General features: G+C 42.2%; 1 protein-coding gene across 5 annotated transcripts in view; it reads right to left on the bottom strand.

Annotated features, from left to right (window-relative positions):
- Nucleotides 1-13,288, bottom strand: part of PDE6C (phosphodiesterase 6C) — a 61,285-nt gene that overhangs the window by 18,815 nt on the left and 29,182 nt on the right. For all 5 annotated transcript variants that reach the window (XM_077946815.1, XM_001092604.5, XM_077946814.1 and 2 more), the window contains 7 exons: nt 9,161-9,310; nt 8,426-8,569; nt 7,009-7,077; nt 3,864-4,010; nt 3,523-3,630; nt 3,032-3,141; nt 621-708 (listed from right to left, as the gene is read on the bottom strand). In XM_077946815.1, the coding sequence (XP_077802941.1) occupies nt 621-708; nt 3,032-3,141; nt 3,523-3,630; nt 3,864-4,010; nt 7,009-7,077; nt 8,426-8,569; nt 9,161-9,310 (816 nt within the window). The remainder of the gene's footprint in view (nt 1-620; nt 709-3,031; nt 3,142-3,522; nt 3,631-3,863; nt 4,011-7,008; nt 7,078-8,425; nt 8,570-9,160; nt 9,311-13,288) is intronic.

Raw genomic sequence — 13,288 nt, 5'->3', positions numbered from 1 at the left:
GCCACCTCTCTTCCTTCTGCTCTGGCCATGTGAAGTGCTTGCTCTCCCTTCAGCTTCCACCATGATGCTAGGCTCCCTGAGGACTGCCCAGAGGTTAATGCTGCCATGCTTCCTGTACAGCCTGCAGAACCGTGAGCGAATTAAACCTCTTTTCTTTATAATTACCCAGTCTCAGGTATTTCTTCATAGCAATGCAAGAATGTGTGAATGCACTCCACTATGAAAGCTTGACTTTCTTAAAGGCATAGACCATGCCCTACAGCATATGCCCCATGAATGAATAAGAAAATCAGTGACCACGTTACCTCCTTTCCCCTTTACATTTATATATGCTTGGGGTGCACAGAGCCCTTTTGCATCCACCGTAAGCTTTTTCTTCTTTCCCTACAGACCCACAGAGATTCTGTGACTTTCCATGGCTCTCTTCACCTGTCTCAGCTACTTCCAACTTGGTTGTTCAAAAACTGTTTCAATATGGCAGTTTCTATCAATTGACTTCAATAAGGGTATACACTATCAACTGCTATAACTCAAGGCCACCCTTTTTCCAGGCATTTTCTGTGGGCTAGTGCTTTGATCCAGAACTTGTGTTTAACTGTCCTAAAGAGAGGTTTACGTACCTCATCCTGCAACAGAGTCTTACTGTACTCCAGGTGGTGCCTCTCCAAAATAGAAGAACCATGAAGTCTTGCTAATGGAGACGTGGATCTAGAAGGAAAACAATATGCCATGATTCTAGCTGTTTAAAAATTACACATAGGTTCCTATAATACAGAATCTTTATTGTTTCAGGATTTTTCTTAATGTCTGTCTTCTCCCTCCCCACTCAATTATCTAAGTGGTCAAAAATAACATATTGGAAAAGATTTTCTAGATTTAGAAGATGAGAATATGCTCTTTTGGAAAAAGAAAAAACCCTAATTTGTTGAATGCATAAATGATTGAATTGTTTAAATTAAGGAGTTCAGCTCCATGTATCTAAATTCTTTAAGTTCCCTGGGGCTTATGGCGGTGGACTATGACTTATAAAACGTATGGCAAACATGTGGAAGCCCATAGATTATCTGCATAGAACCAAGATGAAAAGCACTATAAGGTAACACTTCTCTCCTCCCCCAAGACAGTGACATAAATGTAAGCTTAGAGTTCCCATTTATTAACAATTAGATCACAGTTTGATATAAGTAGGGGTCCCAGTCTTTTGTACCCTGTTTTTCTTCAGTGCCTTCAGGGTAAAAGAGGCTGACATCAAAGGTCTAGAGATTATGTGAAACCTGCCTAGTAGGCACTTTCTCTAGTGGGTTCCACATATGTAATTTCATTTGATTCTCATAACAATCTTTGAGAGGTCAATACTTTATCCATCTCACAGCTAAGAAACTGAATCTCAAATAGATTAAATGACTTGTCCAAGATCCCCCAATCAGGAAGTAGTTGGTCCTCACACACCCCAGACTCCAAAGACTGTTCTGTCTACAACACTTCACTGCTTCTGGAGAGGGGTAGGTCATGTGTCAGAAATGAGAATGAAGTGTGGCTGAGGCAGATAGACCATCTTAAAACCCATTATCAAGAAGCTGGGCTGGCCACGAGCAATGCTGGTGAATGAAGAGTGCCAATGACATCATAACAATAATAGTAATCATAATGCCTAGTGCTTGTTTGTTTGTTTGTTTGTTTGTTTTCTGAGACGGAGTCTTGCTCTGTCACCCAGGCTGGAGTGCAGGAGTGCAGTGGCGTGACCTCAGCTCACTTCAACCTCTGCCTCCTGAGTTCAAACAATTCTCCTGCCTCAGCCTCTCAAGTAGGTGAGATTACAGGCACACACCACATTGTCCGGCTAATTTTTGTATTTTTAGTAAAGATGGGGTTTCACCATGTTGACCAGGCTGGTCTCCAACTCCTGACCTCGTGATCTGCCCGCCTCAACCTCCCAAAGTGCTAGGATTATAGGCGTGAGCCACCATGCCCGGCAATCATACCTAATATTTATTAACTGCCAAGATCCTACCTTGAGTTGAGGGCTTTATATCCATGATCGCATTTAATCTTTACAACAACCTTATGTTCTGGGTACCATTATTATAATTCTTACTTCCCAGATGAGAAAATCGCAGCTTAGAAAGCTTAAATAACTTGTGACCCAGTGAATCCAAATCTGCCTGAGCCCAGAGCCTGTACCCTTCTTATTGTACTTCGTTTCTTGGGGCAAGAGAGAAAGATGGCATCAATGTTAAGATAGAAGACCAGCTGAAGGAGAGTTTGGTAGAAGCAAAAAGACCAGGGAAGTGAAGGGTAGTGAGCCCAGGGGTAGCGTCCTCTAGCCTGAGCTGGGGAGTACTCCATAGGAGTGTACAAGTGTAAGCCTAGCATTCGTGTACCTTATGTATTTGTTTTTTATTTTTTATTTTTTTCAAGACAGAGTCTCGCTTTGTCGCTCCAGCTGGAGTGCAGTGGCGTAATCTTGGCTCACTACAACCTCCACCTCCTGAGTTCAAGCATTTCTCCTACCTCAGCCTTCCAAGTAGCTGGGATTATAGACATGTGCCTATAATCCCAGGTGTGCCACACCTGGCTAATTGTTGTACTTTTAGTAGAGACAGGGTTTCGCCATGTTGGCCAGACTGCTCTTGAACTGACCTCAGGTGATCCGCCCGCCTCACTCTCCCAAAGTGCTGGGATTACAGGCGCAAGCCACCATGCCCAGCCAGATTCATGCACTTTAATACAGGAATTCAATACTCTGATTAAACAAAGTTGAGAGAAGAAAGCCTGAAGGCCTATAGGAAGAAGGCAGAGGCACATCTGGAAATGAAAACAGAAAGGAAAGGGAGATGCAAGCACCTAGGGAGAAAGAGCAATGTTATCGTGAAGGCAGAAGCTTGGGAGGGAATAGAACCCAGCCCTGGGATTTCCAAACATGGCAAAGAGGGATTGACTGGGCCAAGGAATAGGGAGAAGCATTTTTCTCACTCTATGTACTTTCCAATGTCCACCAATACAGGTCAACATTGCACATGTGTTCACTTACTTCATCTGGTACAAATTATTAGTGCCTCTGTGGTCAATATCATGGCAGAAAGCAGCAGCAAGCATGGCAAAGGCTTCAAGATCCGTATAGTATTTCTTTAATCTTCCTGTCTAAAAAAAATAACATAAATACATATATCTATAATTTATTTGAATTAACATATCTCTATACCAAGTGCAGCAAGGCCTGCCTGCAGTAGAGAATAGGCCCACTAGTTTTTGGAGCAAGTTCACTTTATTTGTTGTGAGTATTGTAGCATTGTGGGTAATGACTGAGCTTTCCTTTAAGAAGGTAAGTATGTGAATGTCTGAGTGATCATCCCACCGGTGCTCAAGGATACCCACGTTCCCTGGAACTCATCTGCAGCACAGAGGGGTTTGTGCCCTGAATTTTTAAATTACTGATCTAAAATGATGGACCATACCTATTTCTCACCATGCTCAAATGGGAAATCTGCAGGTTTACAAGGATTTACAACCCTCTGCACCTACCATCAGCAAAGTAAACATGGTCTGTCCCACGTTGAACCCATGCCGCCAATTGTGGTAAGTGACAGCTCGGTACCCTTTCCTCACAGTGTACATCCATCTGGTAAGAACCTAAAAGAAGACGACACCATTCAGACTTTGGAATAGAATTCTAAAGGTTAGAAGGTCTGTGGCAATCTTATCTAAAAAGATGTGTTGGTCTTGTTGACAGGGGTTAAGCTGATGTATTTAGAAAGTTAATAATAATTTAAAATTCAAACTGAGTCCATCTTTTGAACCACAGAAAACATCAGTGAAGCAGAGCCACATAATCACATAGTATTTTAAATTAAATACCATCTGACCTCTACAGGTACTTTGAATTTCTCCACCACATTTATTTCAAAAAACAGTCGTATTCCACATTGAATCAATCCGTGCTCTGTAATGGGGAAGTCACTGAAGCGGAATTCGTACAGTTCTGCAGAGCGTGGGTCTGGCAAGTCCTCTTTCTGTTGAGATAAGGATGGATTGTTTCAGATTACATTCGTCTGTTTTCCCTTTCCACTCCCATAGCCAACATTGAGTGTAAACCAAAATTACAATAACACAATGAGCCACCATGTGCCAGGCACTGGATGATGCAGTTTGCACAGATTATCCTCACGGCAGTCCTACACAATTGTCTCCATATTACAGGTGATGAAACTGAGACTTGGCTATCTTAAAGACTTTCTAAGTGATGGGATACCATTCCAAATCCAACTCCAGTAGCTGTTTTCTTTCTATGCTGCAAAATAAAATGTTGAGTTACAAAAGCCTTACTCATTTTCAATACTCAACTTTTTATCTGTTCAGGAAATATTCAGTAAACAGTAAACGACTGCTTAATTCAATTCTTTTGAATTTTCTTTATGTGCTCAGTGACAGTTTTTCACTAGAATGTGAGCTCCCCGAGGGTGGGGATCATCTGCTTATTTGCTGCCATATCCCAAATCCGCAGGGCCAGTCCCATGCAGGTGCTTGGGAAATGCCTGTTGAATGAGTGGATGGATAAACCAATGATTGCCCTGCAGTACAAAGATATACTTGCAGACATTTCATTTAACTCACATCTGGTTAGGATTCCGGATTATGTGAAAAAGCAGTGAAGTAGACACATGGCATTGCTGCGACTTCAGAATTAAAAATATGGATCTTGCCCTTAAGGAACTTAACTTATTAAAGTGACTATAAAATATAGATGAGTGAAAAGTAAGCACTTAGAATAATCAGAGAGTATGGCCAGTGCTCCATGCTGAGGGATAAACTGAATGTCCTTGGACAGGTGGGGAAATTTTTAAATGAGGAGAGATGCTGGAGGGACATGCATGCAGCTGAGCTGGCAGAAGGAAGCGGAGAGATTCCATGTGGGTGAGAAAGTGCCAAGAGGCAGAAGTTAGCAACGACTATGTAGGTCTACCAGACAGACCTGCAGGAGCAATTCAGTTCAATGGGTATTTATTTGAATGTGTACTATGTCCTTACTAGCGCACTGAGGAGGACACAAACATAGGGAAAGGCAGGACACTCCCCTTTGTTAAGTTTAATGTTTTTCAGGGGACGGCCATGCTCTACACAGATTTCAACACCGAATGGTATATAGCTATTTAAAGCAAAATTATGGTTTCCAGTCCCCCCAGCCCCTGGGCCTGGGCTGGCCCCTCACACTCTTGCACAGAACTGTTGCTATACCCAGAAAATTGGCTGAGCCTTCCCTGGAGCTAACATTAAAGTGCAGGCCTGGAGAAAGACTCACGTACATGAAGATGGAAAAATAATTATGTAGCTGAGAAATGATGCCAGGATAATTTTGGAGAACTCCTCTCAAATATTTGTTACATTCCTCAATTTTATGCAGCAATGATATGGGATTTGCCCTGAGTAGATTTTACATTCAAAATAGGCTGTTTTTTTGTTGTTGTTTTGTTTTTTAGGAAGTCTACTGGTTCTTTGTCCACTTTATTGCTTCTACAACATGAGATCCTTCTTCCTTTATATAAGAAATTAGAGAATTTCTAGTGACACGGATGTCAGTGAATGTTTTGTTTTCCAAGAAGATGTCTGTTGTTGAGGGCAGGTGGGGAGAAGAAACGGTGATCTTCTGGGCCAGGCTGAGAGGATGGTGCTCAAAGGGAGAGCCAAGCAAAATGGGAGAAAAGGAAACCTCAGATGACATGAAAACATGGGGGTGGGAAGTAAGCCCCGAAAAGGGGTCAAAGGCCAACAGTCCTAAGGTAGCAGAGCAAAGGCCCCGGGTGGGAGGACAGAGCCCATAAAAGATGGAAAGGGAGAAGGTGAGATAGTCGATGTGTCTTAGTTTAGAAAGAACACTCGCATCACAGATTGGAAAGAGACAGTGGAAAACAGGTTATAGCAGTTAGTAAGGAAATTAAGTGTGATCTTTCCATTTCAATCAGATGGAATTCAACCCTCTGAAATTCAAGGTCTGGGGGTCTTGGTAAGTATCCCAGGATTTCATGTGATTCCAGGAGAGCCACATTCTAGAAACAAGGGCTGCACCCTAATAGGAGGAATAAAACCAAAAAAGACCATCCCAGATGAAATCTAAAACAACTCTCTCATCTGCCGGAGGAAACTCTAACCCTCTTTGCAGAAGGATAATATCACTCAGAGCCCCTACAAGTTTTTATCTATAATATCTGATTTTTTATTTTAAAAGCATGAGGCATGCTTTAAAACAGGATCAAATGACTAGAACCCAGGTGTAAAAATGAACAGTAAAATCAGATCTATAGGTGATTCTGGTATTAAGATGAGTACCTTAAAATAATACACACCAATACGTTTTTTAAAATACAGGGAAAAATAGTCAAAATAGATCAAATGATGAAAAGTTTTAACACAGAGTTAGAACCTTAACAAAAGAATTAAAAGTACCTTCTAGAACTGAAAAAAAACCTCTGAAATTAAGAATTTATTGAGCGAGTTTAACAGTTGATTGGACACAACAAAAGACAGAATTAGTGAAGTGGGAAAGTTAATTTCAACCAGAAATAATAGGGATGGCCTACTGGCAACAACAGGAAAGAATGGAGCCTTCAGACTCCAGAAGAGAAGCTAGAAATAGCAGGGGGTGCCAGTGCCTAGAAGGATCCATGCTCCATGCTAACTCTGTCATGTCCTCTGGGGTAGCCATGGTGTCATCCAAAGCTATTAAACTGTGCCTTGATATCCCTACATTCTGTGCCTGAAGTCCCGTAAGCAGTAGTCTAGCCTAGCTGCAATTGTAAATTATCTGTGGGAATTGGACCAGAGGCGACAAAGATGAAGAAAAGCAGGGAATCAAAAGGTCAATCTTCAGAAGAATTCTTTCTTTTTAGCCTTGAGAAATATCAGGAAAGAGAAAACTCAATATTTACTTGAAAAACAAGAAAGCATGTCCTAATATATTATTGATTTCTATATTATCTATTTAACAGGCATTAAGGTTAGAAAGAAAACACTTACCAAAATTGCAACAAGTTGTTTTTCTTCACAGTCGTCAATTACATCAACATTTAACTTCTCTTGAAATTTCTAAAATGTAAAAGCAATTGAGGTGTGAAATTCCTAAAGGAGAAGATTTCCATCTGATTCCTCTACTATTACAATCTTAGTTAAGATATCTTTAAAATATGCAGGAGGAAGAGGCTGGACAGATCCCCGGAGCCCAGGAGTTGCAGGATGCAGTGAGCTGTGATGGCACCACTGCACTCCAGCCTGGGTGAGAGAGTGAGACCCCATCTCTAAAAATAAGTAAATAAATAAAATATACTACAATGAGTTCCATGGCAAAGATGCATTCTTTGTCATAGATACAAAGACCTATAGCACCTGATTATGAAGATTTTTTTTCAAGAAATAATCTAATATATTTGATTTTTAAAATTCCCTCAAAATGGTTACAGTAACGGTTTTTTTTAAAGAGGTGTGGGTTGTTTGCACGTAGGAAAGAGCAAATGAGTGGTTTACATTTATTTTTCCATTAGCTTATCACAGTTCCCTTTATTCCCCCCAGATCTTCTCATCTTTAACATCTCAAACTCTCAAACTGAGTTACACTCAAACCAGTCTGCAAAACCAAAAACCAACACGCTCACCAAAAACAACCCACTCCAGCAAAACCACACACACGTGCGCGCGCACACACACACACACAAAGCCAGGGAAATAAAAGAAATAGAGATGGTGGGCACATGATATTTTTCCCTTCATTTTGTGGTGATTAGAACATGGTTAGCAAATATCCACTTGCTCCCCCATCATCTATAAGGTTGGTCTTCGTAATGTGACTTTCTTTGACCAGTAAGCATTTTGGTGAATGTGATGTGAGCGAAAACTGGAAGTATGCCTGCACAATTGGGCTTGCTCTCTTGCACTTCTGTCATCTCTGTGAGAAGGACATCTATCAGGTAGCTCCTGGTCCAAAAAGGATGAGAGATACATAGAGCAAACCAAATTCACAGCTTGGAGCCAAGTCCAGCCACTGTCAATCAAAGCCTGGTCAACCCACAAATGTGAGTGAGAGATAGAGGTTCATTACTGCATGCCACTGAGGTGTCAGGGTTGTTGTTATGCAGCATTATATGACAATAGCTGACTGATACATTTCCCTTCCTAATATATATATTTTTTCTTGCTACAACTCCCATAGCCCCAGGGCTATTTTGAATGAAGTGCTATTCCAGTCAAGCAGCTGTACTTCCAGTAAGGGTCTCTGTACACTGGGCCATCCATGTCTTCTTCCAACCCCTCCTTCACTGTCTCTCTCTCCCAGTCCAGGAGTAAACCATTCGCATTTGTCAGACCCATGGGTAATTAGATGACTTCTAGAATATGTGGTTAGGTAACACCTTATGTCCACAGGACTGAATTTCTCACTTACCAAAATGGACTTAATTTCTTCAGGAGTGGCTTTGGTTTGGTTCATGAGCATTTCCTGAGCAATGTCCTTTCTGTTTTCTAGCTTATTCATCTTATCATAGGTGTCAGTATTTAAAAGAGACCATCCAAGAAATTGTGTGAGAGTCTGAAACAGATAAAAGGTGATTCTAATTCTCTTCAGTTAAAGCAAAATTGGTTTGGAGGCAACAATCTGCATGCTTTTCTATCAATCTCCCTTCCATCATTAACCACCCTGTTCCTTCTTTTAATTTAAGAAAAACATACTAATAATCAGCTTCAGACAATAAAACTGGCCGAGTTATTGCTTTTTAAAGTGTACCATGTACCATGAATACTTCATTAGAAGAGAGAGGGGTTACCAACACCAGTATAATCAAGCAGGACCTAAAAATTAGGCAGGGTGCTGGGAGTAAGAATAAGAATGAGAGGCAGTGGGAAGGAGGAGTGGGAGAAAGAAGAGGAAAATCGTCTTTCCCGTTTTCCGAGTATTATAACAAATTTTGTTTAAGCTAAAATTTTGTACTTTGGTAGAATATGTTGCAGTTTATAGAAGTCAGGAAATAGAAACGACAAAATAACAGCGTATTGTTTATAGCTATGTGTGACTCATGTCTTAATGGCCCTTCAAAATATCATTCCAGAATAACAAATAATGATGCGCCCTCTCGTATTTTGTGAATTGCATTGACTTCCATTATCTTATGATTGCACTTACCTCAGTAATGTATTCATCATGCTCATCGAAAGGTTTTCCATCCTTCCTGTTGTAAAATGTAGCCACTCCCACAATGTCTTCTTTCTTGTTGACAATAGGCAACGACAAAACATTCTTAATGACCCAGCCGGTTTCATCTACAGGTCCTTTCTACAAATGAGAAGGGACCTCAAGTTATTTTTTTTTTTGCCTTTTATTTTGAAATAATCATAGATTCACAGGATATTACAAAAGAAATGTACAGAGAGATTTCAGGTATCCTTCACCCAGTTTCACACAATGGTAACGATGGTTAGACAACTATAGTACATTTTCTACTGTCTTGTGTAACTATAGTACAATATCAAAAACAGAAAACAGACATTGTACAATCCAGAGCTGATTTGGATTTTACCAGATTTGTATGCACTTACTTGTACATGTATGTGTGTGTACATATAGTTTTATGCAAATTTATCCCTTGTGTAGATTTTCAACCACCGTTAGAATCAAGATACAACACTATTCCGTCACTGCAAGACTCCCCTGTACTCCTCCTTTCTAGCTACCACCCAACCACTTGCCACTTAGTTTATTTTTAATTTAAAGAAAGAGGCTGGGCACAGTGGTTGGAGCCTGTAATCTCAGCACTTTGGGAGGCCAAGGCAGGTGGATCACCTGAGGTCAGGAGCTGGAGCCAAGCCTGGTCAACATGGTGAAACCCCATCTCTACTAAAAATACAAAAATTAGCCAGGCATGATGGCGGGCACCTGTAATCCCAGCTACTCGGGAGGCTGAGGCAGGAAAATCGCTTGAACCCAGGAGACAGAGGCTGAAGTGAGCCGATATCATGCCACTGCACTCCAACCTGGGCAGCAGAATGAAATTCCATCTCAAAAAAAAAAAAAGGAAGAATAATCTTTCGGTGTTAGATGTGCAATTCCTACTTTGTGTCAGAACATTGCTAGGGCCATTATATGTACTCTAGCACATCCAATAGAGTGAACTAGAACCAAGTGTCTGGTTTCTGACAATTCTAACCTTTTCCCTTTCTTGCCCAAGCCTGAGGGATGGGAAGTGCTTCTTACCACTATGTTACCTCACTTTTCCCTTTACACTTTTTCTATCCTCCAACACTTGTTTGGCTAATTCCTTATATAAAATTCTCCTGTTGAAATGCTAGTGTGGTTTTTATTTTTCTGACTGATCCATGAAGATAGTCTTTCATTCTGTGGTGTGTTGAGTTGAGTAAACATTTGTCAAGCCTCTATGGTATGCCAGGAACTGGGGCAGTTGCTGAAGGCACAAAGAATAAATCACAGGTCTTACCCTCAAGATGCTTAGGATCTAGTGGAGGGATACAGGCACAAAAGTTTAGGAGTGTTTCTCAAAGTGTGGTCCAAGGACGATGTGCAACTGATTTGTTTTAGCTTGTTTCATTTTCTTTTCTTTTTTCTTTTTTCTTTTTTTTTTTTTTTGGAGACAGGGTCTCACTATGTTGCCCAGGCTGGAGTACAATGGCACGATCTTGGCTCACTGCAACCTCTGCCTCCCAGGTTCAAGTGATTCTCCTGCCTCAGCCTCATGAGTAGCTGGGATTACAGGCACCATTATGCCTGGATAATTTTTGTATTTTTAGGAAAGATGAGGTTTTACCATGTTGACCAAGCTGGTCTTGAACGTCTGACCTCAAGTGATCCACCCGCCTCAGCCTCCCAAAGTGCTGGGATTACAGGCGTGAGTCACCACGCCTGGCCTGGTCATGCATCTTCAATAAGCTTCCCAGGTAATTCTGATGCCCTCTGAAGTATGAGAACCATGATGTAGCATTTGCACAGTATGTAGCTAAGGCAAAGGTAGACAAGCACTCAACACACCACATTGTTTGTGCTTGAAGACTTCCCGAGGCTTAGTCATCCTTACAGGCCCCTGTTAAGTCTTGACTCTCCCATGAAGCCTTTTCTAATTTTTCTAACTCATAAAGAACTTTTCTGTTTTGGAATTCCAACTGCACTTACAGCCTGAACCACAATTTAGCATTTAGACTGAGCATGTAATAAGTGCTCAGTCTAAGTAACTTGTTACTACTCTATGTAGTCATTATATGTGGAGTGAAAAGCAGAAGAACCAAATCTCAATGTCTGTGTCCTGATGGTCAAAGCTTTAGAAAAAGATGCAGTGCACAGTGCTTGCAAAGCCTGCATCTTTGGAAAACACTGAGAAATATTTATGTACTTATGCCATCATACGGACCAAGGACAAAATCAATAATAGAAAATATATCACATGCGTGCGAAAGAACTTCATGTGTATTTGTTAAAGCTTCCAAAATAAGCTTTGCTGACTGCTTCTCAGTGTTTCAGGAAATATTCATTTGCTACCAGTTCATATTCTTGTGTTTTGCCATGCACTAGAGCTTGTTGACAGACAAGTGACAGAAGGAACCTAAGGTTTAAGAAAAATTAGTAGGACAAAAAACTGAGGAAATTCTATGCACTTTTCTTCCTGTGAATTGGGATCACTTTAACTGGTGTTAAAGGAAGACCCCTTAGTCCACTTCAAGGAACACTATGGCAGGCAGAACAATGGCCCCCAAACATGTCTATATCCTAATCTCTGGAACCTGTGAATATGTTATCTTACACAACACAGGGGAACTAAAGTTGCAGATAGAAGGATGGTTGCTAATTAGCTGGCCTTAAGATGGGGAAATTAGCCTGGATGTTCCAGGTGGACCCAATGTAATTACAATGATCCTTAAAGGTAGAAAAGAGGTTGGAATCAGAATGGGAGAAGGAGCTATGATGACAGAAGCAAGTTCAGAGTGATGGTGCTGCTGGCTCTGCCAGGGGAAGGGTCACCAGGCAAAAGGTGGGCGGCCCTGAGAAGCTGGAAAACGCAAGGAGATGAATTCTCCCCAGAGCCTCCAGAAAGCAACAGAGTCCCACCGGCACCGTGATTTTAGCCCAAGAAGACTCATTTTGGAATTCTGACCTCCAGAACTGTGAGATAATACATTTCGTGTGGTTTTAAACCACTCAGTGGCAATTTGTGACAGCAGCAATAGGAAATGAACCCATTATGCCCCCAAGGAACATAGTCCGAGAACCACTGCCTTTGCAGGTTTGCTCTGATGGCAGTTCTTTTTATGTCACTGGCTTTTCCATCAAACTTCTCAGGTGCAAAAAGGAATCATAAGAATCACGGTGGGGCCTGAGCAGGGACAGAGAGAATCAGAAGATGGAGCACAAAAGGAGGGTGGTGGTTTGGGGAGGGTGGCCACCCAAGTCCGCTCTGCAGAATGATGCACAGGTGACGCCATTGAGGCGAAGTGGGGAGGGAGGCTGGGGACCTGAGAGAGACGTCAGATAGAGGTGCAGTCCCGACCCTGTGCGAAGGAGAAACAGAAGGATGGAAAGTTGAGGGGAGCCCGTTAGACTACCGTGCGGTTCTGAAACTGTTTGCAGAACTGTTAGGCATTCCTAGGGCCAAAGCTGCCTGGCAGGGGATCTGGCTGTCTTCCAGGAACAGGCCTGCTTTACTGTCCCTGCCACACTCAGTTACCAGTTGGGAGTGGCCCGTGGAGCCTGTGGCCTCGGCGCAGATGTACCATGGATTTCAGTCCAGCAGCCACTGCACAGCTACACTTCCCACAGGTGGAGATCTGAGAAGCACATTTTCGTGGGCACCACACTGATGTTTCCCAGAGAACTGGGAAATCCCTGTGGCCTGGAGGCTTATCCCACACTGGGGACTCCCCAAGGCCCCAGGCCTCCTCTCTGCCCAGGCTATCAGAGCACATCAGAGCAGTAGCTGCAGTGGAGCATGAGAGAAAGCAAAGGGCCTCAGATTTCAGAGCAACCTGCGTTCTCCTGGGCCAGCTCCATCCCCACTCCGTGTTTAGACAATGACTGCTTAAGGTTCAGACTCTAGAAAATCATTGTCCCCCTTTTGCTGGCATGCATCCTATCCTGACACCCACCTGCCACAAATATAGGGGTCAGGCCTGGGCACAGCATGGTCACAAATAAGCTTCAATTGCAAGGAGGAAGGAGCTAGAGCAGCCATATGGTGTTTACATGTTTTCCATGTCAATCAGCAAAGGGAGGAGCAGGCAGATGCACGTAACGCAGCAAGTGTGTACAGCT

This window comes from Macaca mulatta, chromosome 9, assembly GCF_049350105.2.
Source record: "Macaca mulatta isolate MMU2019108-1 chromosome 9, T2T-MMU8v2.0, whole genome shotgun sequence".
In the NCBI taxonomy this organism is placed as follows: Eukaryota; Metazoa; Chordata; class Mammalia; order Primates; family Cercopithecidae; genus Macaca; species Macaca mulatta.
Note: the sequence above shows the minus strand (reverse complement) of the source record. Positions and strands in the feature narration are given on the sequence as shown.